This window comes from Athene noctua, chromosome 7, assembly GCF_965140245.1.
Source record: "Athene noctua chromosome 7, bAthNoc1.hap1.1, whole genome shotgun sequence".
Classification (NCBI taxonomy): Eukaryota; Metazoa; Chordata; class Aves; order Strigiformes; family Strigidae; genus Athene; species Athene noctua.
This window is the reverse complement of record NC_134043.1, coordinates 27,463,533-27,491,154: the sequence shown is the minus strand read 5'-3', so window position 1 is coordinate 27,491,154 and position 27,622 is coordinate 27,463,533. Positions and strand designations below refer to the sequence as shown.

The window sequence follows — 27,622 nt, the reverse complement described above, 5'->3', positions numbered from 1 at the left end:
CCTCCTCTTTCCTTTCACCCGTCCTGTGCAACCAAGAAGTGAACCCAAGAGAGAGTTAGACACTGGACTTCTAGACTGATCAACTGCAGCCATTGGGAAAGCTGGTAGTTCTGCCCATAAAACGTGGCTGATGACTATAAATGAAATGCCACTGTTCCCAGGGAATCTGCCTTCATAAAGCAGGCAGAATCAAAAACAGGACACAATGGGCAAGAGGCAAACTTCTCCATGCATTAACACAGGCAATAGAATAAGAGGACTGACCACAGATGATATCACATGCACACCTACACAGAGGCGTGGAGAGGACTTGAGCCATTTTATCTTTTCCAATCTATTAAAGAACTGGAGATAAATTCATCCAACTGGCAGAGCACAGTCTTCAAAAGCCAAAAATTTTACAGCTGGTTTGTTAAGAGATGTTTTTTTGAGGTGTTGGAGTGGGAAGGAGGGGAGAGAAAAACACAGCTAACACTCCTTCCTACAGCAAGGGGAGAGAAAGTTATTTCCTTCACAGATTTAGTTTATAAACAGTTTTACTTTTAAAGCAGAGTTAAAACCAGGATAAGAAAGTATGCTCAACACGCATTTTGTCATACCACACTGCTTGCCATACAAGCCAACACTGCTTTTCCTGACTGGAATTAAACTCCTTTACATTCAAAGCTCAGCTCTCAGTGTGCTGCTGGAGCAGGCAGGGAAAGCTCTTCAAAATGCTCTGCACCCCACTGTGCCCGACTATGGCAAAGTTGAACACAACAGCTTCACCAGCACCACACACAGCACAAAACACCATTCTAGGAGATCCAACATCAGGTTGCACACACATTGCCAAGTGAATTACAGCACTCGGAGAACACAGCAATACTGGGATGGAGGACACCTGTAAAAACAGATCTGGACTACTCTACAGGGAACTTAAAGCCACAGCAGATGTTCTTTTCACCTCACAGAATCATATAGGTTGGAAAAGACCTTGAAGATCACCTAGTCCAACCATGAACCTCCCACTGACCGTTCCCAACTCCACCAGATCCCTCAGCGCTGGGTCAACCCGACTCTTCAACCCCTCCAGGGATGGGGACTCAAAGATCTTGCAACAGTTCAAAAAAATACACAGCCTTGCAGGACTGACTACACCAGTTCTGTTGCATTTCCACACAAGTCCAAGGCATGATGCTGGCCTTAAACTCCAACATTTACATATCACTGTGAAGCCACCAGCTGCATTATTGTGGTGTGCCACAGTGGCACCAAAACAGCCATTCCTTTTGCAGCCAGAAGGGAAACTCTATAAAAGCCGTAAAACATGGAAAGAGAGAACGAAAAGATCAGTGAGAAGAGCCACATCTCTATCCCACTGCTCATTCATTTCAGTATCTAACCAGGCCCCCAAAGCTCTTGTTAAAGGAGTCTTTTCATACTAGTTTTGATATGAGAAGGGGCATGGGCAAGACCTGGCTGCTTAAATCAAAGGCATTGCCCTGAATACTGGAATGCCTGGCAGCATTTTTACTGAGTGATTGAAGTAGTTAGCCCCTTGCTGGAAACGCAGAATTACTGCAGACTAAATCTGGACAGCATTGCTTGAACCAAGGCCAAGGTGCCTCATTTCTGTGACTAACTAATACCAAATGAATCATTTAAAAAGAACTCCAGCTTGGACTTTCAGGGACTTGCAAAATAATTATGTTTGTCTTTTATACTCAACAATTTTGATCTTTAGAATCCATTTAGAGGAAGAAGCTATGAGTACAAATGCTAGCAATTACTTTGAATATTTTTACACTTCTAAGCACAGATATTTTGTTGTTTAAATAGACCAACACTTGTTTTCTTCTTTCAATGAACTTCTTTATCCTTGCCTGCTTTGATGCTGATGTCCAGTAAGAGGCTTTCAGAAAATGATGCAAGTGCATTTTTTTTTTTAGCATGTGCACTCTTCTAATGAAACTAATAAAGCATCATGCATGACAGAGCAAGAAATTCACTTTGCAAGAGCCAGGAGGATACAAGTTTAATTTATCTTGATTTAACAAAAACCAATAATCCTGTATAATAATATGCCACAGTCTTGATGAAGAGACAGTTCAGCAATGGTCTGAAGATCAAGTCTGCCCCTGTAATACCAGATCAGTTTGCTATCACACATTGACTGACATCTAAAGAAAAGCACCCTGAATTCATCAGTGAAGAACAAACCAGAATAATGTGATTTCCTTCTAGGACTATATTGTCTTATGCTGTAGCTAGAAGATGATTTAACCAGCATTTTCTTCAGCAGGCAAACTGAACTCAGCTGCTTCTTCACTCAAGTTCTGTGGTCCATCATGGTTAGGACTCCTAGGGAGCAGATTTCATTTCAGCCAGATCCACTTGTCACCAACATCAGCATTGTAGCCTTGCCTAAAATTGCGACCAGGAAGCTAGAGAAAACAGAAAGTTCAGTCAGAAAAATGTCTCTTTTCATTCTTTACGGAAATTTTTAGATTCCTTATGAAGTGCCTCGTGGTATCTGTGTAAGTGCAACACGAAATATGTTTTTACAACATAATGATTAAAACTTACAGAAAAAACAGTCCCTTTGAAAAAAACTGAGCTGTGCAGCTGAAGGGGGGCCCACAAAAAACACTACGACATAATATATATGAAAACTAGGCCAGTAATCTCAACAGTACAACAGCATATTCCACCTGGATGCATCCAACACTTCTCCCCTACACACCCTTGTTTCCAGTTTTAGTAAGAGAAGACCCCTCTAATTGTAGTATGTAGTAGAGGAATTGAATCAGTCAGTAGAATCTCATGCCAAAATAGGTACACTTTATTAAATACATGAAAAATTTCATGCATGAAATACTGAGTTAATTACTACATTAAATTAAACCACTGTCCTGGTTTGCAGGGGTTTTTTGGTAGCAGGGGAGGGAGGAGCAAGCAGCTGCATGGTGCTCAGTTGCCCTCTGAGGTCAAACCACAACAGCCATTCAAATGAAATCAAATATTTAGCCTTCAAGAGCTGAACTTAGCTTCCTTAAAGCAAAAGCAATAGCTGCCTGTCTTCATAAGCAAAGCCAGTAACCACTACTTGCTGGAAAAAATGAAGTTTCTTGAACCCCCTACCCAAATTTCACAAGTACCCTGGGACCTAAGCAACAGCCTTCACTTGCTGCCTCTGAACCTCACTGATCTTTCAGGCTGCAACTCTTCTGTACAGACCCTTCATGCTGCTGGCAGCAGCCTCTGCCTAGGCAGCTCGGACACGGAGGTTAGCCTGACCAACCCTTCTGTACCCATGGTTCCCAAACCAGGGCTCAAGGAACCACGGTGCTGCCATATGAAGTCACCCCTCCATACAGCTCGCTGCACCTCACTGTACATGAGACAGCAGAGGGCTGGGGACCACAGCAGATAGCCTTTCCTTCTGGCAGCTTTTCAAGAGCTTTGGCTGGTTGTACAGGTCACAAGAGGATCATGCAAGGAGCAGTTTGAGCCTTGCAAACCAAGACATGCATTGCAGACAGAAAGGCTGGATGAACTGGAGCACTAGGAGGGGTACATCAGATATACTGGAGCACTGGGAGAAGGATATCAAAGGAAAGCTGGATGGTCTGCACCCTCACCAGGGAGGGAAAGCAAATTATCACTGAGAGCAAATGGAGGCAAACAGCAGTAGCCTCAACAGCCTTGGTATTTGGGAGTTCAAAGAGTTGTGTCTAGACTCAGAGAGGAGGATTCGTTACCCCCGAGTCTGTGAAAGGACATGAGAACACTGAAGAACACAACCCCCTCCCTGGTAGTCCATCTAGCCAACCAAACTTATGTTCCACAACCAAAGCTTTCCCCAAGGGTTCACGAGGAAGAGGACATGAACAGCTGTGCAGATCATGCACCAGGATGGAAAGCCAAGCCTTGGCCCCCTCAGCCTGCTGCTGTGTGCAGCCACAATGCAAAAGCATTCAGGCAGCAATGCAGAAAAATTCGGTGGCCAATCCATTCTACCTTCAGTTTTAAAGATTTAGGAAAAGAGGCTGTTTAAGTAGCAGCCATCTTAAGGGATTACAGACGCAGCACAAAGGACTACCAGTGAAAGCATGCCAGTAAGGTTAAAATAGAAAATTACCCTTACACAGTGTATGTGCTCTCTCTGCAGGCAAGGAAAGTACTCCTCCAGACCAAGCGGGCTGCATCAGGTCAGCAAAAGCACATTTACATGACACAAAACTCACCACAAGTGTGCCAGCTATGCTATCATCAAAATCATCTCCTAACAACCTGCTTTGCAAAATTTTTAGTGCAGTTTCAGCCTGAATAAACATAAAGCAGGCTCTGTACCCACCAGTTCACTAAGCCACAGAACAAAACCTGCCAGGGACAGGATGAGTGCATAAAGTACCTACTTTGGCATTTACTCTGAACTGAGTGATCCTATGGAGGAAACAGATGTAGGTGTGTTTCAGCCTCTGAGTCTCAGATGTTAAAGCAGTTCCCTTTGGAAAGTACTGACCATAATCTGGAACGCCAGAGATGGTTACATCCTAGCTCCAAAAGCAGAGTCTATTTCCAGAACCTCTCTTCCTATCCCAGGAATGAGAGAGAGACAACAGAGTTCACCTTTGAGATACAATACTGGAATCAAGAAGCAAACCACCATGAAAAAGCAAATTAGTTTTGTGAGAAAGTCTGAAGCAAGAAAAGATGCTACAACAAAACTCTTCCTTTAAAAATAAGCTATCTGCTGGCAGTCTGTACAAATAATTAACCACAGATCATCTATCTGCTCATCTCCACACAAACACTGGTTTCACACAAGACCCCTGACTTGTCCTGATGATTCTTCCTTTCAAAAAAATGTAAGACTATCCTGTTTGAGACGGTTGCCCCTGCAGAGAGAAGCAAGACCCAGTCTTGATGAAATCTATACTCAGGCCACAAAACCAGCTGTTTAATCCAGGGTGAAGACTGTTGTTCTAAGGAAGGGGAGGGGTGTGTGTGTGTGTGTGTTCATTTTTTTTAAATTTGAAGGTCAGAAAATAAGGCACTTCTTTCCCTAAAACATCAGGCTAACAAAAGACTCCTACCTCCTTTGTGAGACATTCCCCACCCTGCCTTGTCACAAGCCATTACAAGCCATTCGTGACTGGTTTTTCTAAGGTTTTTAATTTAAAGTCTTCTTTAATGTCTTGTCTAAATATCAGAAGAAACCATGCAGTCCTGTTAAAGAGTTACTCCTGCTGAGCAAAGAGGAGATGCGAGATGAAAATAAATGATTACTATCTCTGTCCTGCAAACTTACAGTGGTGAGCTAGGGAGGACATCAGACCTCCTGTGACCAGCCTGTATGTATTAATTCTAGCACAAAAACAGCTCTCCCTAGTCCTCTCCAGGCAGCACATAATTGGCCCTTTGATACTTCAAGAGATTCCCAGATAACTAGATTATTAAAGCAACAGGAGCTCTCTGGGAAAATACAGGAGTTTACAATTTCATTTCTGGGTAAATCTGCTGTCTTTAAAAGATACAATATCAATCCCAACAGAATTCAAATTCATTGTCCAAAACAAATTCCCCATGTGCCTTTGGTTAAAGACATGCAATACATCAAAGCAAATTTTATAATAAGTATTCATCCATACTCCATCGTTCACAGTGGGCCTTGGCAAAAGCAGTCAAGTTTTGGGATATGTTACAGCCAAGCTTTCAAAAGAGCCAAAAAAAATGGGAAGAGGAAGGCACAGTAAACAAATCCCATATTACCTAGCAAGCAGAATGATGTGAATTTATGTTCTGCATGCCATCTGCACAAAGTACAAGTAACACAGACGACTTCCCAAGAATGGGCTCTTCAAAGCTCCTATTTTACAGCTGTGACCGTAGTAAAAGCTGCACAGTGAGGAACAAGGCAGGTCTACCCCAGAGGGGAGGAAGCTGGTGATCTCTTAGTACTTAGTGAGCACTTGGAAAAATACTGGAACAGGAGTAATTTCTGTTCTTGTGATCTTCTGCCCTTCCTCCAGCTCCTCGCATGCCCACCTCCTGCCAGAACAAGCATTTGCTCAGCACCACGAGGAGCCTGGATTGAAACGGCCAAATAAAAAGTGTTGCTGCGATGTCACACAGTGCGGCTGAATGGACTGAATAAGGATGATGCCAACAAAAAGAGGTCCTACAGTACCCATCCTCTCATCTCTCTGCTGCACACTCCAAGCCAGCTCTGCAGCTTTGCTGGATCATTCCACAAGCTCAATCAACTCTCTTGCCCAGCAAGAAGCTATTCACTCCTTCTGGCTGGGTGCGTTTTCAGTGACTCTGCAAGCTCAGTCAGCCACATACCAGACCACTGCAAAGAAGAGTGGTGGGAGCACCAGGGAAGATTTGGGGATGCAAGGCAAGTGGTAGGATGTGCTTCTTTCAGTGACAACAAATGGTTAAGTTGGTGCTGCAAACTGCACCCAGCTGAAGTTCCCAGCCTGTTCTGCCCACAGCTGCTTAGGCAGCACAAGGGCAGGGATGGAAACAAGTGGCCAGCCCTGAATCTGCTAGTATTACAGCCAGAAGTAAATAGTCTAGCCTAGAAAAAGAGATGATGGAATGTAGATAGGAAAAAACTCTGCATAACTTGCCAGGAGAACACAAAGAGGGGCTGCATATTAATTGTCTCTTCCAGTACAAGATACAGGTGCCATCAAACAAAGCCAATAGCTTGAAGGACTCCTTGCTGAAGGATACTACTGACACAAAATTTAGACAGTCTTGACAGGAAACCAGGCAAGTACTTGGAAGTGACTTGCATTTTCCGCAAGACTTGTGCATTATAAGTTTCCCAATCAGAACTATAATGAAAATCAGCAAGGCCACATCATTTGCAAGTTAGCACGTTCACATGAAGGTAACACACATGGAGCATTCAAATCACACTTGAGTAAGTCCAAAGAACCTGGTTATATATAACCTATATAACTTAATGGCTACGTTCAAAATAATAGTAGCACAACCTATTACGGATGATTAATTATTAACACCACATTTCCACAGGCATAGGAATAGCATACAGGGGTCAAATAAATCCCTTCAGACCCTCTTAGGTTTTTCATTAACATCAGTCCAAAGAGACCTATGGAGCCACCAACAGGTTTGTCCAGCACCAAGTGGCAGAGAAAGCCATTGACTGTCACACCAAGGTTGAACCATCTTTCCCAGGAAGAGTAATAAAAGCCACATTGTTATCACAGCAGCCACCTAGACACATACTTTGCAAGACAAGAATTAGGTCTCTGCTCTCAAGAGCTTAGAACTGAAGCAGCACTGAACAAGCAGACAGGAACAGAGATCCCACTAGACAAGTCCAACAGCTCACACACACCCTTGCAGCAAGAGGTAAGTATGAGCTCCTGCAAGGTCAAGTAAGTTTTTTCCACTCCATGGAAATGGATGAGACTAAGAATCAAGTTTTGGTCTGCTGCATTACACTGTGCAGAACTTAAAGTTGGCAGGCAAGGATTATCTCAAGAAGTATGTGATAAAATCCACCACACAGAGCATGAAACTAATGAAGTGAACTGTACCCAAAGGTAGAGCCAGCTCAAAGGAATGAAACTGCTTAACTTTAAAAGAACATAAAAAGATGAAAACAAGATCATCTCATCAGTTAAATTAAGAACTCTGCCACAGAAGTGTCTGTCAAAACTATAAACATGATGAAAAGCCCTATAAAGTGGTATAGGCTGCAGAATAGCAACAAACAGCTTCAGCCAGCTGTTTGCTATATGCTGTGGCTGCATTTCATAGCTCCTCAAAATAATTTCAAACCAGACATGTTACAGGTAGAGCTCTGGAGAGTTTTAATAATCTGAAAAGGTCTACATCCATCAGTTTAGAGCCTGTCTTGTTTTCCAACATTTCAGAAGCAAAAAGAATTACCATTTTTTCCTTTTATTCCTGTACTGCTTTCTACTAATGGCTGGGCTCCACAGCTAAGATAGATCTATAAATAGCATGTTTTGAGCAGCGCTGATCAAAAAGCACTTAAAAACAGAGTCATTACTCTACAAGCATGGGCTCATTCATCAATATCTAAACCTTGTCATTTAGTGGCTGTTTATAACAGGCATAATAATAGCACCTTCCATCACTGCTGTTAGCAAAGACTACTGCTTTTTCCAATAGAAATCCAAACTTCCAGAAGTTTGTTGTCAGTGTTTGTTGTTGGGCACACAGCTAAAATCTGAGCGAATGTAGGAACATGCAGCTTTGTATATTGGCTGTGTTCTGGAAGGACTTGGTTCCTATGTTCCAGAGCTAAAAAGTGAGGGGGGTGTAATACCCTCCTGACAGACATTCAAAGTGTATATGGTTTGGTTTCCAAAGGACTTGCATAGGTAAGTGTTTGTTTACAGCTTGACTCCTGCTATTCTTTACCCAATCAAAAGCCTTAATGCCGTTAACATTCATTATAGCCAGTACTCAAAAGCTTTACTGAACTGAGGTTAAAACAATTCCAATTTGCTCAAATTGTTTAATGAATGTTGTCCTACCCTTCATTCATTCATTAAAACAGATAAGACAGTAGAAATCTTTTGGGAAGAGAAGTGTCCATAAGGAGGACACAGCATATTTCTTTAAAGCGTAAGTATTTTTTTTTTTCAAGCAACATGAGTTTAAGCAGAAATCTGGTTTGTAGAAATGAATTTGTGACAATTTGAACAACTACAAACACCATAAGCAATCTAACATATATCTTCAGCCTTGCATTTGCAAGACAGTCAAGAATAAGGAAACTACAGGGTACAGCTAAATATTCTGTTGCATCTTTTTTCCACAGTGCCTACTTACCTGAGTGACAGAATATCTACTTTGGTTTTTTTCAGCAAATATGTTAGAAATGCCAGTTATCCACTACAGAGTGCAAACCCACCACGGGAAAAAGCCAGGTAGCTATATCCAAGGCAGATGAAGTGTTATCCTAACTGTAGGCTTGCTTTTTTAACCACACAGGTAAAAACCAGAAACCTTCTCACAAAAGCTTTCCTCATTACATTGCTCAAGGTAGCAGCAGGTCTTGGCAAAGCCAGTTCTACATGAAAAAGCCCAAAAGCACTTCTCAACATAAAAATGCTATCAGGAAACAAGGAAGATTTGCCATCCCAACCAAAATTGTACCACCATCCAGCGCAGTTAAAGCACCTCAAACTGACACTATTTCACAGTTTAAGGCGCATGGAGATGTTACCACGGAGAAGCTGGAGCAAAGCAGGGAGAGCAAAAAATAAATCCAACTATCCTTCTTACAGATTTGCCAAAACCTTTTCCTGACCTAGAGCATGATTTTCGATACCAGATACCACGATGAATCTGTCCTCTGAGGGCTGGTTTGGGTTTTTTTAATTAAAGTTTCCTAGGAGATGCGGAAGAGTGGAGTTGGAACAGTTCACCCGCAACTTTTCTCCACTTTGCTTAATCACTAACAAAAGATCTTTTTTCTGAGCTATTTTCCTTGGGTTGTGTTTTTGTTGTTTCTTGATTTTTGTTTTGGTTGGTTTTTTTAAATTAATAGAAGTCTAGCCTGGAGATTACATTCCTACATGAGTATGGGATTGAGAGGGGTTTGGTGTAGAGGAGGATGCATTCCCACAAAAAAAAGTGTTTTCTTTCACAGGGATCAGTGGCAGACTGTCAAGTTTGAAATGGATTATTTTAATGCCAGTGGGATTTTGCTGTCTTTTTGATTTACGTAGGTACCCAGTGCCTGGGACAGCATGGTCTGTCATCTAAAACAAACCAGACACAACTACCAAGATCAAGATTTGAGATAGTCCTAAGGTCTCTCAGGTTCCTTCCCCCCTGCTGTATCTGGGACAGATATCCCTGCCAAATGCCCATGATATTTTAAGGGAAGCAGCATAGAGACATGTTTCTAAAGCAGAAGAGGGGCTGCTCTCACACTGCCTCCATACATACAAGATTAGTGAGAGTGAAGGAGGAGTGGGAAGGTTGGGAAGAGAAGGAGATCACATGCTTATTCCCACCTTTTCCAGGTACCCTTCAGGAACAACTCTGTCATTCCTGGGTTTTAATTATTCTTCAGGTCTTACCAATATTTAGCCAGACAACATGTTGTTACTTTAGAAAGGGCTAAAAATATTTTGCAGGGATAAAACAGAAAAAATCTTAAATTAAGCCTTTCCTAATTTATTGTGTGTCTGCTTTCATTCCTTCCTGGACTCAAAAGCTGACAGGGCGAGTCATTACAGCTGTCAAAAACCACCATTAAAGTAAGAATTAGGAAGAGAGACCTTGATCCTAAAAAACCAAAATCTTCATCAAGCCAAGAAAAAATGGCAGGAGAGAGAAAACAGAAGATTGTATCAAAGACAGCCGCTATGGTAACAATCACAAACATGGAGAACAAAGATATCCTAACCTCCCTACTTCCGCAAAGGCAAGAGTACCATGGAAGACGATTCATGGCTTAGATAAGGCTTATTGCAGCAGTTTTACTTCATATGTATGCATGGATAATGTCCTCTGTACACACAAGTAGAATAGGTCAGAGGATATTTGTTTTGTTGGGTTTTGTTTGGGGTTTTTTGTTTGTTTGTTATGGGTTGATTTAAGAAACCTGCAGCTTTTCTCGCAACCCAAAATCTGCAGCCAAAGGTGAAGATGTTGAGGACCCCACTGCACAGTATCACCATATTAAACCTCAGTGACCCAAGGAGCACAAACGCTCCTGTTGTTGATTCAGACTCTGGCTTCCTGAAAGCTCAAGTATTTATTTCGTAGTTCAGGGTATTTTAAATGGGAGATTTGTGTGTAAGCCAGGAGTGCTCTGCACTCTCAGATGAGATGAGAAGGCTAAAGGACTTCCTAACCCCTCGCCATTTGACAGCTGCCATCTTCAGCACCTTGCAACCACAGCTGCCAAGAAGTGTCAGGGCTGTACTTCACATGCAACTTGGGCCACGTCAAACCTGGAGAAAGTCTTCTCTTTTGGGCTAGTTATGATTTTCACATTATAAATACATGCCCTTACAATACTATTATTTTTGGGTTGTGAGGCTAAGAGTTGACTAGTGCTGCAGGTTCACCTTCCCAACTTTCAAAAGCTTGCTGCGTTCCAGTTATTTCCCTGCAACCACCTTAATAACTGGAGGCATGGCAGACATTACACACTTGCGGATTTCTCCTTCTAAGGCTGCGTCCTTATGAAAAAGAAGGTAATAAAAAGCCTGGGGAAAAAGCATGGGACTCTCCTGCCCTGCAACCTGTTGCCTCTTCTCCACTTGCTGCTACACAAAACTGCAGGCCACCCACTCCCAGGTCCTGGGGCAGAAGAGAGGAGGATGAGGAGCAGGATACAAAGATGAAGCTTGACAAGTCAGCTGAGTCAGTGCAGCTGCTGTAGAAAGGCAGCCATTCCACCCCCGCCACACACTGCTGCTACGTCCCTTCAACAGCTCCAGTATTCACCTAACCCCAGCAAGCCCTTCCGTTTGGCAATCTAGCATAAAACTAGTCCAAAAATAAAACAAATAATTCCCTTCTAGGCTAGCAAACTGAAGGGACTTGTCAGAGACAGTTATGGGAGCCAGACTGTACCTCACAGCAGTAATGAGGTCTTTGACTAGCCCAAGCTTTCCTTGCCTCACGGTCAGCATCCGTGTATTCCAACACCAGTCTTCCACCAAGGGAAAAGTGTAGGGAAAATAAAACGAGAGCCTCCTTTTCCTTCCAGTGGCATACTTATTTGCTTTCCTAATGAGTTAAACGTTAAGCAGAAAAATCTCAGAACTCATCTTGTCTGTTTAATATGGAGCTGCACTGACATGGGTGGACAAAACAGAATCATTATTAGGCCGAAAAAGCCTCAGCTTTCCTGATGTGGTGAACATGGCACACATGCAAAGTTTATCTCATTGCAGAAAGTGACATTGTACAATTCAATGGGTTGAAGAAGGACAATGAAAATCATCAAGGAAAGGAGCCAATGGATGGGAGTTGAAGTGTGCCAGGATCAGCAAATAGCCAGTGCATGGTGGGGAAAAGCAGTAAGAGTAAAGAAAGGAAGGGAAGCATGTGGCTCGCTATTTCAGTGCAAGAGCAAAAGGACACTTCAGATTGAAAGATGACAACTAAAACTGATCGAAGAAAACCCTACACACAGGCACATGCTGGACACACTGGAGCTCCAAGTCATACTGGGATAGGAAGTGGCTTTGAAGGTAGTTCAAGAGTGTGGAAAAAATTCTTCAAACAATTCATCATAACTGTCTGCTTCAAGGGTAAGGTACATATCCCTGACTTACTTTTTTCTAATTGTGTAAGTTAAACTAACAAAAGATAATACATTTGCTATAGATTTTGCCTTAGTACAAAAGGCTTTCTTGTCTAAAAAAGAATCTGTGTGTCCAAGCATCCGGTCATTTTCCTTAATACACACACCAGCACATATACTTAAAGAAATGTAAAGAGGCTAGGATACTCCTCCCACTGCACAATCTTACCCCTCCAGAGAAAGGATGGGAAAAAGCCCAAAACCCCAACAAACAATGAGCATGAGATGTTTTTATCATACTACTGAAAACAGCCTTTTTATCCTTCAGGATTTCTTAGACTTGTTTTTAAGATGGTGGGGCAAGCCACTGGACAGAGGAGCTAGGTTACCTGAACCAGGGTCGGGGTGAGTGGGCTAGCACAAAAGCTTTCCGTTAGGGCTGATGAAATGGGAAAGGAGACTAGGTTTTAACCATTTTGTTTTCATCTGCTCTAGTGAAGGAATTCTCCACTCCAGTGCTTGAGTAACCACCAGCAAGTACTAGACTCCAAGCTCTGGTACACTTTGAGTGATAAGCAAGACCACTTTTTTTTTTGTATTTTTAAGCACAAAGTTGGTATAAATGAAATGCTGATCATTTCCTTACGATCTGCAGCGAAGGGAGAGGTAGCTAAGACTATTTTAAAGTTCTCTGGCTTTGTTTTCAAGAGGTGAAGACTTAGGTGATGGCTTGAGTATGAATCTTACACAGCTGCACTTTTATGTATACAGAAGAGAGCATGCACGTAAAAGAAGCCTTTTTCCACCACCCCTAGGAGAGTCAGCAGGACTTGCCAACAGCATTCGGGAGTGTGAAGTACATAAGTACATTATAAGTACATTGATACCATTAAACAGAACCATTTGTTTTCGTCTTCTCTGCAAACACATCTGCCTAAGTGCTCCAGCTTCACAGGGTGCACATGGAGTTTGGAGCATTATCCGTGGGGATTGTGCGCAGTTGGAAGAAAGCAAAGAGATACAGCAGTTGTTATGAAAAAAGAGTAGTCAAGTCTTTACTAGTCTGACAGTTCCTAAAATAATGTTGCTTTACTTAAGAATGAACATGCTTATCTCTGTGATCTACAGAACCTGACTAAAAGGTTACTTTTCCCTTGCCAGAAAAGCATCTTTAGAAGTTTATGAATGCCTGAACAGAATGGCTGAAGCCTGCCAGATGACTTCATGGTAAGAGAAGGAGGCAGAAAGCCACCTCCTCACATGTGAAAAGAACATTTACAGAAGAAATTCAGAGGATATACTTAAAAAACCCAAGTTTCTCGTATTCAGAGCTGTATGTGGCTACCTCATTATTTTACGGAAAGGCACACATACTAAAATCTTGGACTCCAAAGAGTGTTTCCTGCCTCTTAGTTGCTTCTGACTAATGAATATTTTGAACAAAACCCAGCTTCTGCCTGGAATTTGCAAATCCCCAAAACCCACCATTATTAGGCAGCATGAGTTGTGTGCATGCAACTGAAAAGCACAGCAGTCAGCTGCCTATTGGTATGATCAAGGATTTATGACTAGTTATAGGACTGCCGAGGAAAAAATCCCCTACGCAAATCATTGTATTTATGTGGTAAACATCATTACACTAACTTTAAAAGCACATATTTCCCACAAGGAAGAGTTAAAGTTCTGTAATTATACCATAATTAAGTCTTTACTTACAAGTCATGTGAGCCTAAAATCTTTATCTGTCTTCAAATGCAAAAGTGGTAGCACAGCTGTAGCCATCCCTGCATAGACATGGGCAAGGCAAGGCCTTACGATTCCTTCTCGTTAGACCCATCAACCTCATAACCAAGATTTGTATGTCTAGAAGTTTGTCTGCTTTTCCTGCTTGCACCAGTCTCATGCTGTATTACTTCTGAGTATAAGCCTTGCCTTACAAAGAAATTCACACCTTCATTTGCTAAACAAAGTTGAAGGGAAAAACACAGATCTTCAAAGCTTCAACGCAAAGAACATAATTCTTAGAACATAAAACAGTGGGTGGGGATGGCTTTGTGCTTCCCCTTCTAACAGCTTACGGAAAGTAGGAAAACTCAGCATCTTTTGCATTGTGCAACTTCCCCATAGATACCCCTCATCCCAGAAGGATTACAAGTGTCTAAGCATTCACAAGAGAGGAAAAACAGCAGCTAGCATTGCCTGAATTTAACAGAAAGCTTCATACAACTCCTCCTTATTCCAAATAACATTATCACTTTCCACAGTACGTTCCTGAATCAGGGCCTAAAAGCATGCCGGCAGAAGGGAGATTATATTTTGGCAGTGGTTTTTTGCACTGGCAGTGCTCAGCTTCTGCTGTCAACTAACCAGCATCAGGAAGGCCAGTCCAAGAGCCCAGCTCTCCTCCCCAGGTATTCATATTCCTAGTCCTAAGCATCTCTTTGCTGCATCTGCAAGGCAAGTCACAATTTTTCCTGGAAGCCAGCTATTTGATGAGCCAGGGCATTCTCAGTTTCTTGCCAGCACAGAGAGGAATGTGCTGTTGTACAGTCAGAGAAAAAAGGCTTTCAGAAGTATTACCCCTGGTTCTCAGCACACAGCATCAAGGTCACATCTAGCTGTGTGTCAGGCAGCCTCAATAATTCCCAGCTCCACTGCAAAGTGACATTTCAGCCAAAAAACCCTATCATCTTTGGGAAGAAAGGCACTGTCAGTACAGATGGATGTTGCATGCTGGCGACAAGTCATGCAGCAGATCCTTCTGAAATATGTGCTGCACACGCACAGACGTCTCTTGGAGTGAAGGACTCCAAAAATCCTTAGTCTGAGCTCTAAGTTTTGGACTTAAAAATGTGAAGCACAAAATTCTTGTAGGAATTTCTCACATGGACCAGGGAGTTTTCAAACCCCAAGGACACCCTTGTTTTCAAACCCTTGAGGACAACCTCAAGGAGTACCAAGATGCTTTCTGCTGCTTTAACCTTTAGCCACTTTTTACAAGCTGGAAAGACTACATCTCAAACAAGGCAGAACAGCGTGAATCCAGGAGCCTCTCCACTACATCATTTGTTCCTCCTCAGCTAACTATGTTGAATATTCACAGGGACTTCTGAACTGACTATTACAGACGAAAACATTGGTAGCTCAGGGTTTCTGAACAATTCCACAAACCTGTATCTTAAAATCTGAATTTCAGTAAGACACTGTATACTAAGAGAACCAGAAAAATGATAGTGTTTTGACTATGAAAATCACGGTTTACAACAATTTAGATAGACCTCCCTTCCTTTGTCTTCAGTGATTGCTTGAAAACAACAGCAACGAAGATTTCAACACAACTTGAAAATAAACTATCACCTGTACCTTCAGTTTGTCTAATCCGTATTAATTGTCAATCAGTTCCACAATTTCTGTAATGAGAATTTACAATACGTGGGCCTCAGGAAAAGACCACATGGTGCGAGAGGACCCCATGCCAGCTAAATAACAATAAGCGATAGGGCAAAGTGCTAAATCAATTGGAAGCCGTTGTCTCCAGAACCAGAAAGGCGAGCAGCTAATTAAAACATTGTGTGGGAGCCTGCATGAGGTGTAAGAGAGCGCTGGGCCACAACAGGCTTTGGATGTGTGCCCACGTACAGAAACACACTATTTAAAGCAACAAGAGTTTTGAGAAGCAATGTAACATTCGTACCTCCTCAGCCTACTCCAGAAAAAACACCCCCTCCCCCTCAGCGTTTTATAAGCGGTCTTCTTTATAGAAGTCGCCATGGGTTTCCAATTTTTTTGTTTGACTCAAAGGATTATTTTAGATTTCAGAGGCCAGAGACTAATCAGGGCAGGAGAAACAAAAACAAATGAAAACCACTTATCCTTTAGTCCCCATCCAAAGATCAAAAAAGAAAATCAGCTTACGAAACAAGCCATTCGCTTCACTATTCTTCTTGTGGAGAAGCTAGATTTCAGAAAAGGTGGAGAAATGGGCAAATTTCAGAACATGCTCTTAGAACCGTGTATCCCTGTACATGAGATTGACACGCAGGCTGTGCACTGGACAGTTATGAACGTGCTTACACTTTGGCAGGGACAGCTGCCTGGCTATCATACAACTGCTCCCCTTCCAATGTTACTTACCGATCGATAGTCATAATAGATTTTGTCATATTCAGAGCCTCCAATTGTGATTTCTGGGATGAAGCGAGGGATGCATGTCGGATCCAGCACTCCACTTTTGTCCTGAACACTGAGGGGAAAGAAAAGGAAAAGAAGCAGTTAGCCCACATACTTCCCCAAAGACAGCAACATCAATTCTGAATTTAACCAAATATTAAAGAACTACTTTTCCGTTAAACAATACTTACATAGGTTTAGGCTATTTTTCTGTTATGATGAATACACGGGCCTTTTCTTCACACAGCTACTGTGTTCTTCCCCCTCACCCTTGCCTCCAGTTGTTTCTGCTCCAACTTCTCCCTGCTTCTCCACTCCCTCCCCCAGGTTTTTCCTCCCTGGAGACACTCTGTCATTCCTGGGAGCCTTCTCCATAAGGCATCACTAGCTTTTTGCTTCCTGTATAAGCAAGGTAAAACCAGTGGTTTTATTGAGTCCTACACACTATCTTGCTATAACAACTTCATTTAATCACCTCCTATTCAATTAGTTTTCACAAAAAAACCCTCAGAAGGATTGAAGTAAGGTGGTGCTCTTCCCCTAAATGGATTGACACCAAGGCAATCACAGGGTTTGGAAGCAGACAGTGCCTCTAGCATCCTGCCTGGGAGTAGCCAGGGGGAAGCATGCTGCAGCACCTGTAAAGACAGATACTAAGATCCACCAAAAACTAATGCTGCACAGTGCAAATACCCCAAATTTAAAATGTCTGAGAAACTGCTAGAAAGCCACCTTCTGCATACTGGCACTGTACATAGAGCAACAGTGCCACCTACACGTATTTGGGGAAAAATACATCCACTTGCAGCCAACAGCAACCAAATTCTGAATTCAACACTTGAAACTCCGCAAATCGTGTTGTTTTCAGTGAATTGCATTTCTTTACAAAGTTTGCATACACATAATGCATATGCCCTCAAAGCAAAGTTAATAATCTTTAAGCAATTATTTTTTTTTCCCTAAATCACAAGTTTTGGGACCTTACCTCACAGCACTACAGTTTCAACAAGTAAACTAGTCTGCTATCCTGACATGCACACTGTAAATTATCCTACTACAGACAAATTAGTAAGGAAATACAATAATCTAATAAAAGTTGAGATGGGAAAAGGTGAGGATAAATGCCCTTTTACAGAGCCAGGATGAACACCAGTGATGCTTCCTATAAAATACTACATAATCTATCTTCACATATATTAAATGTATTTCACGTGCTGGAAGCCGGAAAAAAATGAGCCTTCCTTTGCCTCCTAACCAACATAGCAAGAGCTCTTTACATAACATGCTAGCACTGGCCCTCCTGTGGCCACTCCCAGCCTTCCCATTCCAGGAGAGCTTGGAATAACCAAGCTGGGACAGAGAAGTTTGCCGAAAACAATCTGATGATACAACTGGTTTTATTTCTGAATCCCAGCATAGTTCAGGAAAAACACCTTTGCACCTGTTAAGTCTCGTCTCTTGGTTTTCTGCTGAAAAGAAATCAGCTCAGATACCCACTGCTAATTAACATGGAACTGAAACAAACAGACCCCTTCCAAAGTCAGCCCTTTAGGTATCAGCTCTTCAATACTTAAATGCAGTCCATTCTGTAACCACTTGTAATCAGTACCGACATTATGAGCTTTAATCTGCATTTTCATTGTGCAGAGATCAGAGATGAACAGTGGTCAAGACAGCAAGCTAAGAGTTTTGATCTGAACAGGACCATATACAGGGCAATATTTAAAGACCTTGCTGAGCTCAGACTTCACAGCACAGGCCATGGAAGGTCCACTCATCTATCAGTGAATAAGCATCTCCATCCCTTCTTCCCACAGAAAGTAGCAGCAGATGTTCTGGACCTTACAAGTCTGTAGGAGAAAGCAGATAAAATTTATCCAAGCATCTACAAAGAATAACTCAGTCTAGTAGTCAATCAGTATACAGTTAATCCATTCCTTCAAGAATCTTAGCCAAATGGCAATTGTAGAGGACAATTCCCAGGCCCAGTTTATTTTAGTTAATGGTCAAGATTGAAAACCTGCTGCTTTTAAAGCTTCCTTGCTCTCACAACCACTGCCTCCAAAGAAACCACCGCACAACATAAAAATGCAAACCTAATGGTACCAAAGATGGCTTCTCCAGGTTCAGCTCTGACCTTAAGAAATAACTTTGAATGCTAACTAAAAGCACCACCCAGACACCTGCCACAACAATGTCTTTAACCACAAAACCACATTCGCTTGCCAGAACTAATTCACTGCTCAGCAGGAAGCATTCAAAGGCACCTTTTATGTTGCTTTAGTTTTCTCTTTCCCCCAGCGCAACATTATCACTATTTATTATTTTCTGGCACTTACCCATACTTTCTTGAAGCAGCTCCCATCGTGCAGTAGCACAGCTTCTCAGAGCATGCTTTACCTACCCATAAGATTATGTGAAATTTCAAACTTAACTGAGAGCACGTAAGTGACTGCATGGTCCTAATACTGTAGGAACATTAGATTTTAGCTCATCATCATTGCAACTGTCCATAACCCTATTAGCTAGGGTTTTTCCCATTGCTACACAGGAAACGCACTTGTAAGTATACTACAGCGACGGGTAGCTCATTTCTTCTCCCAAAGCACCTATTACATACCTACTTCACACACTATGTCCAGCATGACACACACGAGCAAGTACTGAGCAATCAGGACAGACACATTCCTGTCTCTTTTCAGAGGAGGAAGTAGCATTTCCCTTACAGGCAGCTTACAGCAAGGATACACAAATTTTTCAGGGAACCTGCAGAAACCTGATGACACACATGTAACTTTGCTTTTTCTTCCCATCTGTGTGTAAAACAAAGTCCCAAGATTGTCTACTACTATGAACATTAGAAAGTCTTATGGATGTATATGCTAGAGGTGCAAAGGAGAGGAAAGGAAGTAGACTGGAAAAAAAATCCCAGAAAACAGTCAACGGAACAAAAAAACCCAGATTACATAGCCTGAGCCATGATTTCTCAACAGCTGATATTGGCGTAGTCACAAAAACTGAAGTGACAATACACAGTATTAGAAACCCCCACTTCCTACCTAAAAGCATTCACTGGTTTAAGAGGCTTAGAGCCAGCAACACAAAAGTGTATCAAGTTCAATTCTGTGCTTATAACATGAAAGCAAGTTGAGAAATAGCAGATAGATCCCACTGGAAAACAGAACATTTTCTCACACACCTTGAAACCAGCTTATCAACTGGTTATTGCATTTCAGGTTTGAATCTGAGTGGGTGGCATTCATTCCTCTGCTATTCACACCCTTACCACCTTGGCCAGGGCTCCTCAACCCCTGCTGCAGTCAGCTTCCCTGCCTCCCATGGGTAGGGTATAACACGTGCCAGTGAGCCAGCGAGCGTGCGATATGCTTGTGATTTTGCCCATGCTTGTGAGAGCAGGGGAAAGGAGAAATGCTCCTGACTCATGCCACAGGTGCATAGAGCTGGGTAAGAGAGATGGCTCCTGCATCCAACTCTTACCATACTTACCTCCTCTGCTCCTGCACTCATTCAGCAGGCACACAGGACAACCACGGCCTGTGTGTCCCCCATGTGCCTTTCCCTGCCTGTCATTTTCTCCAGAACTACGTAAAGGCAGGACGATGACATACAGATCTCCTTCTGCCAAAGGGACTCAGGCTCACCGTTTGGTTAGGCAGAACATGTATGCCATGGACAAGGTAAACCACAGCCACTCCCTTGGTGAGCAACAAGCACTAACCATGAACGCCAAGAAAGAAAACAACTTTCCAAGAAAAGCAGGTCTGCAAGAGAAGGTGAGAAGGTGCAACAACAGCTCCTCAAATATCTAAAAAAAACCCTGCAAAGAGGAAATTATAAAGAACTGTTTCAGTTGCAGCAAGAAAGAAGGTGCTAAAGGAAGCAGTTTTTAATAGTAGCAGAAGTTTTACTATGAACGGTTTATGAGATTTTGGAGTCTCCATGACAAAGTTTCAAAACCACACCTAATACACCTCTTGCAAGCACTTCTAGCCCTGCTATTTGAAATCAGACAAGACAGACATTCAAACATGGAGATTTTTTCCCTTTGCTAAGCATGCTGGATTACACTGTGAAACAGAGTTGACAGGTTGCTCTCCCTCATTCCCTTCCATGCTTCCTCGCTGCAACCTTTCATTAACCAGAGCAAAACATGCAGAAAGGAAATAGAAGCCAAGCTCTGAGGTAGAGCTCCAAGAAGCTATACAACTGTAAAGAGAGCTTAGAAATTACTAGTTATTGCACATACAAAGTCCTTCAGTAACAACCTCAAAGTGTGTCTGATGTCCCTCCAAATACAATACTGGAGGATTAATAGTTGTTAATGAACAAAATTGAAAAGAGAGTGACAAGCTATTTCATGGCTAGATTGTTTCCAAATGGAAACAGATCCCCTTTTCATCAGGATAAAATAAATGCCAATACCTGTCTTTTTGTAATGAATTAGTGGTGGCTTAAAAAAAAAAATTGCCCATACAAAAATATGTTCTTCTATAGTAAATTCTGAAGGAGCTGCAGGGATGCAACAGATTTAACCACAGGCCTGTCTGATGAAACAAGACAAATGCAGTAAGCTCCCTCCACCAGCTGATAAAGTAACACAGGCAACATTACACAAACTACAGCTCTCCGTTCCAAAACATTACTTATTTTGCAATGCATGTAAACAGACACACAATTTCACAGGGAAGGGCACAGATAAAAACATGCTTGAGACAGTGCAGTGGCAACAGAAGAACTCCTTGAGACATTTAAAAAGCCTGCAGAATGGTTTCTATTGGACTCAGGCCTTGGAGAGGAAGGAAAGATATGAAGAGCATCCCCTAGGAGATCCCTCCAGCTTACATATACAAATATATAATTTTTTAACCTTTTACCAAGACATGCCTCAGTTCCACAAGCACATTACTCTATTAGGGCAAGGGAGAGAGTACTCAAGGGCAACGCGGAGAGAGAAAAGGTATCATTATGCAACTGGTTTTATATGGGTGTGGCTCATTGGTTTGATTAGCTTGCTTATTTGCATTACCAAAGTTGTCAGAGGCCCTGCTGGGGCTTATGTGCATTAGACCCTATATACATGCAATGAAGAAGTTATCCTCACCCCTGCCCATTGACCCCCTTCCCCCAGACATGCTGCGACAAGCTGAAGGTGGAAGAGGTAAAACTGCCAACAGGCAAACCAGCACCAGAGTGGGATTACAACCACAACACCCTCTGTGGTACCCAGAGCGTGCTGCCCCTCTCACGGCATCAGATCTGAAATAGCACAAGTCAGAACGACTGGGCTGTGCAAAATGCTGGGAGGTCAGCAAAGGAAGCAATTGCAGATGGAAAAACATACAAATACCTGTTGCAGCCTTCCACAAACACCCACGAGAGGGCAGCATGCGCCAGCATATGGAATAGGCAGCACATCAGGAATGTGCTAAAAAACTCTTTTCAAAAGGAAAAAATAATGTGGGCATGGGACACCCGCAAATCTGCAGAAGGCTGAGTACCACAAGCTCTGTTCTACTTGGGCACCGGCAAAAGTGAGGAAAGCATCAGCTTTAAGGTTCATGAACTAGCACCTGAGTTAGGCATTTGATTCTCAGGGATGCAATTCCAACCCTGAAGACATGCAGCAGACTCAGAATCACTGAATCATTCAGGTTGGAAAAGACCCTTGGGATCATCGCGTTCAACCATCAGCCCTACTCTACAAAGTTCTCCCCTACACCATATCCCCCAATGTATCATCCAAATGACGCTTAAACTCCCTGCAGCTTTTGTTCAGTCACTACACATTTGTCCTCTGTCTGGCACGAGGACTGACATGTTTTCATGGGTGATATTTGTGCAAGCTGTGATGGGAGACTCATGTCTGTCCTGCATTTCTGGAGTTAACATCAGGAAAGACTGTGTCCAAGCCTACACATTTTTATAAAAAGCTGTAAAGGTGCTCTTTCCAGGCTGCCCAACATAATTGCCCACGATTTTCTCATTCAGCTGAGCAAGGTACAAGCACAGAATTGACACACGTTGCTACACATGTGATCAATGCCCTAATACCCAGCACCAAACGAAGATTCAAAGCAAACACCAAGCACACTGATCAAATGTCCAAATACAAATTCTATCTTGACAATGCTATTCCGAAGGCACTGGGAAACAGCAAAAGTCAAACTATAAACATTTAAATGAGCAGTTTGTTGCAGTGCTAGATATTAAAAGCAGCCACACGCTGCCAATAGGAAAAATAATTTTGCGTTATCTACAGTGATAAGAGCCTTGTACAGGAGACGCTCTCACCTTCCCACAGGGTTCAATAAAAATTGAGTCCTTAATGCAATTTATTTCCTTCTACAGCCACAAAATAGAATTTTCATACAGTATCTTAATACACTGCTCTTTAATTGTATGCTTTCCTTTAACTCCCTCCTACACTCCACAGTTAATAATCCTTTCTTAATACCTATACTAGTGTCAAGCTATAGGAAAACAAGCAACTTAGCCGTATTTTCTCTTTCAAAGGAAATCTGATTGACAGTTTTGCAGGGTCTAAGTCACCAGATGCTGTCCTTTAATTACTACGTGAAGAAGTCTCTTTCATATTTAAAAGACAACCCAAATCATGACTCATTTCTCAGACACCACCCAACACTGCTCTTCTGCAATCTATCTTCACCTTGTTCACAGTAGAAGTGCAATAGAAAAGGAATATTATCTCTAATTTTAGGAGGCATCTGAAGTAACAGCACAGTAAAAGGTAAAGAATCTCAGAAGTCTGCAAAGAAGTTAACTTAGTACTCCAATGCCTGTCACAATAAACAGAAATTCAGAGGCAGATACTCAATTTTTAAAAACCCCTGTGTTTCTATTAACTAGGGAGATAACCAGAAATTAATATGAAAATTCTTAAATTTTGTTTTAAAAATGTAGTAACTATACTGCACTTGCTACCTGCACATTCGGTCTAAAGATGAAGTTCTAGCAAAATGGGAAGCCTGTCTCACTTCAGTGCAAGGTTATCTCTTATTAGAGTCTTACAAGCACAGATGCATTCTTTATATGGGGTTATCCAGAGAACATTTTGTTCATCACCATGACTTCAGAGGGGCACTCCTGATGCTTCATCTGTAACACATGGATAAAACCGATCCCACTACTTTACATACACATTAATGGTTTAGTTCAACATCTTCTGAAGTTTGGAGGGCTCCTTTTTTTCAGCATTGCTCTGGGGACATATGCAGCCCCAACAGTAGCACTCCACAGCTGAACTGAAGGACAGATGATCATGGAGTACTTGCAATGAATTATTATAATCAAATTTGATTCTATTCCAGCAAGGCACTTTGCACTATCTGAGTTTGATCTCTTCACATCCAACTAGACAGACAAGGATCTTTAACAAAAAAAAAATCCACAACAAAAACACACCCTTAAACTTCTGTACTCCACAGTCCTCCCCCTTATTATGGGGAATGAACACCAAAACTGCAATACTTCATTCCATAAATGAGGATCAAAGCTTCTGTTTAGGATTATTTACTGTGAGTCAGGGGAAAGGAAGAAAAATTGATTTATTGAGCAGTCACCCAAATTTGCCCAATTCCTTTTTACCCCCTATACTGCGTTCAGCCAGCTTCTTGACTGCTGAAAAGACATTTAGAAGCAGACATCATAAGAAAGTAGTCTAGTTTTAGAAAAAACATTCCAAACACAGACAGTCTAAACAACACCACATATAAAACTTTCTGTAAGGTTGCTCTGTCAACAAGCTCTTTTGAAGGATGTCATGCTGCCAGGGCAGCAGAGAAACTACCACATCAACTGCATAAATGCTCCATTTTAAAATGAAATGCTTTTCTGTGATCACCCAGGAACAGAAGTGCTCACACAAATACCTTCCTAAGGGTCACAGCACTTAGGAATTGCCTAGAGCGTTATTGTGCTTCATTAATGGAATGGGCTTTATTTGTCTGGAGTCTCTCATCTTCTCAATTAGCAGCAGCAGCAAAATGCCACACCATATTACGGTGCCAAGCACCATTACAAAAGCCTGCTATCACTGCTGACTTCTGACAAGGAGAAGTCAGAGTGCAGATATAAACATACCTTTAAAAACTCAAGGCTTTAAACATTTTCCCTGAGATCTGATGCTAAGTAATGTTCAGTTACTGGAAGTCATCATACTTACTAAAGTCTCAAATGATGGTAAGAAACATCATCCTGCTCCAGCCATGGCCCCTTGTCAAACTTCAGGTACTCAATGTCTTCAATTACCTGGAATCAGAAGATAAAAATCATACTAAGAAGTGGTCTGATCAGAACACCCAGAAAAATCAATGAACATGCCTCCCAAATAATGAAATAACCAAAATATATTATTAAACAAGTCACCCAGCAAAAAGGCTGCACTGCTAATGCTGTATTAACAGTGCAAATGTTTAGAGCAAACATATCTGAGTCATATTTCTGGAGACTGTGTCCCCGCCATAAGCACTGGGCAGACACATGGGGGCCAGCTCTAAAGTTCCTGGTGCTTTCAGCTTTGGTGAGCAGAGAATGGCAGGGAATAAATTGGCTGAGAGGTGTCTTGTTTCCAAAGTCTTACCTTATCCAAGGCACGCTTCCTTAACCCCCCATTGGGGCTGAAAGCAAGCAAAGAAGGTACTACCCCACCTCTAAAGGAGAATGAGGAGGAAATGGAATTAAGTCTAAATTTAACTCTTGTTTGTTGAAACAAAAACCATCATGCTACATAGGAAGCTTGTTTTGTTTTCAAAAAGGCTCAGTGGCATACTAACTGACAGAGGTTGAGGAGCAATTGTGGCAGTTGCCTCTCAGTGTTGCTGTGTGTGGTTCACATCACAGAAACAGAGGCATGTTTCAGGCTGAAAAACTCACACACTTGAAGTAGCCATACTGACAGAAGTCCAAAGGCCCAGGATTTCACTGGTCATCAGGACCTACCCATGCATGCATGTACCCTGAACAGAAAGGCAAAACTCACAGCTCAGCACCCAGAACCATTCAAACAAATAACACCAGCTCAGCAAATCATTCACCTTCAGAATACCCAAACTTATCAATCCCATATTTGAGCTTAATATAAAACCTGGCTCCACCAGAAAAAATATATTTGCTGGTCTACTGAGTAATTGCTTAACACAAGCCTGAGATTATCACACATGACTGACTAGATCTGAAGGAAACCCAAACTAGGGTTGGGAGGATGCATCATGAGGTGGAGATAGTACCTTGAAGCAACTTGGGAAGGAGTGGATTGTTAGTGCCAAACATCACTTTTCAGAGACCTTTTCCATAAGGAAAGGATAAAGCTGTGAGGTCAGGACTGAAATCCTGATGACACATTGTCAATCTATTGACAAGTAAGCAGATGCCACTAATAAAGTGAGTGATAGAATAATAAGTGAAAAATGCTTCTATTTATTACTGTACATTAAAGCCCCTAAAATTACTCCCTGCAATCACAGCAAACACTGAATTCCATCTATTGCCACTTTAAAAGTAAGAAAGTAGCTTTGACTACAAAGGTCCACACTATTACCAGTATTATGTTTTTATGGGTAAGAAATAATGGCTTAGAGGTATAACTGCATGATCCTTTTTCTTGAGGGATTTCTATTTCTTAAAGACTAATTTCACCGATAAAGACTTAAATATGGTTGACATGACAGCACCAAAGCATATTTAAAACTTCAAACAAGTTGAGATGCTCTTTAACCGTTCTTTATCTCTTAGAAAGAGGCAAAGTAGGCAAGCCAGATACTGTAGCTGAGAGCACAGGAAACCTACATTTCATATAAAGAAAAAAGCCAACAACAAATCCACCTGTTAAATAAACATAAATAAAAAATAAATAAACATTTTTCCATCAAAAAACATTACAGTGCTCAAACACTTTACAAACAGTACTCAAAAAACACTAAACTGCACCACATACATTTAGAAGAGTTTTCAAAATTGTATTTAGAAACTGCTTCATCCTACCAAACTGTGGTAACATAACTCAAGATAAGCGTTCAAAGATATAAAGAGAAAGAAAGGTGTAAGTTAGTTCAAATATCCACTATTTATTTTAATTATTTAATTTAAAAAGCTGAACCTCAACCATACTTCCCATGAGCTATGCAAAAGCAATTACTTCTCTACTCCATGGCAAAGCCTTGGAAACTCCCTGCTACAGCTGATGACAGGACTAATGATAGAGTTGCTAACAACAGGGCTCAGAATATGTTGCAGGGAGAAAGAAATCTAGATCCAAATTAGTTTTGCACACTCTTATTATCATATCAGAAAACATCTCTCCAAGCAGCTCAGTAACAATTGTATCAGCCTCCCAACCAGGGCAGAACAGCAGCTTCTTAATTTATGAGGAATGACGTGGCTCTCCCTGGGAATTAGCAGCAAATGAATGATTTAAACCTGATTGCAGCACAACTTGTAATAATGTCCAGGAGAGATCAGGTCTTAATATATTGCAGACCAAGACAGGATTTAGAAAAAAACGTTTCAATAATGAGACCCCTTTCTGTAATCTTTGCAACTAAGCCAATATGAATAGCTTACAGTTTCTAAGCTTGTTTCCCAGTGATCTGGTGAGTACTGCTGTTGGTAGTGCTGGGGGGGTGGCAGGCAGCAGATGCTGTTCTCGTATCATGGGCACAAAATGTAAAGTTTATAGGGACAAAAACACCAAACCCCAATAGGCTGCTCTGTCAAATGACTTATCCCCAAACTCCTTCCTCGCAGGTTGTTTCTTTAAGCAAGACATGGACACAAGGAGCAACACAGGCTACAACCCCTCGTAGTTTAGCCCACAGGTTGCGGAAGGGAGCTCAGCTCATACAGCATCTACAAATATAAAATTTGTGCAGGCTAGCTCTGGAGTATTTCAATTCTGCACTGGCAAAGGACATGACCCAAAGATGGTCTGTCAGCAGCCTCCCATCTTCATTGTTCTCCAGCTTAGGCAAGATGGTGACACCGAATAAAACTGATACATAAATACAAAACACTACCCATAAGCACAGAGGAATTGATACAATTTTGGTTAAGTTTTAAAGTTATTTCCTTTCTACTCCCACCTCTTTTTTAATATTCAGGGCTTTAAAAAAAATTTAAACGAGCATAGTTAACTTTTTATTC

The 27,622-nt window shown here is 41.7% G+C and overlaps 1 protein-coding gene across 2 annotated transcripts in view; it reads right to left on the bottom strand.

The window, feature by feature from the left end:
• Positions 1-2,000: 2,000 nt before the first annotated feature.
• Positions 2,001-27,622, bottom strand: part of NDUFA10 (NADH:ubiquinone oxidoreductase subunit A10) — a 44,034-nt gene continuing 18,412 nt past the window's right edge. For both annotated transcript variants that reach the window (XM_074910397.1, XM_074910398.1), the window contains exons 8-10: positions 24,648-24,733; positions 16,409-16,517; positions 2,001-2,426 (exon numbers count right to left, since the gene is read on the bottom strand). In XM_074910397.1, coding sequence (XP_074766498.1) covers positions 2,358-2,426; positions 16,409-16,517; positions 24,648-24,733 — 264 coding nt within the window. In that variant the 3' untranslated portion in view covers positions 2,001-2,357. The remainder of the gene's footprint in view (positions 2,427-16,408; positions 16,518-24,647; positions 24,734-27,622) is intronic.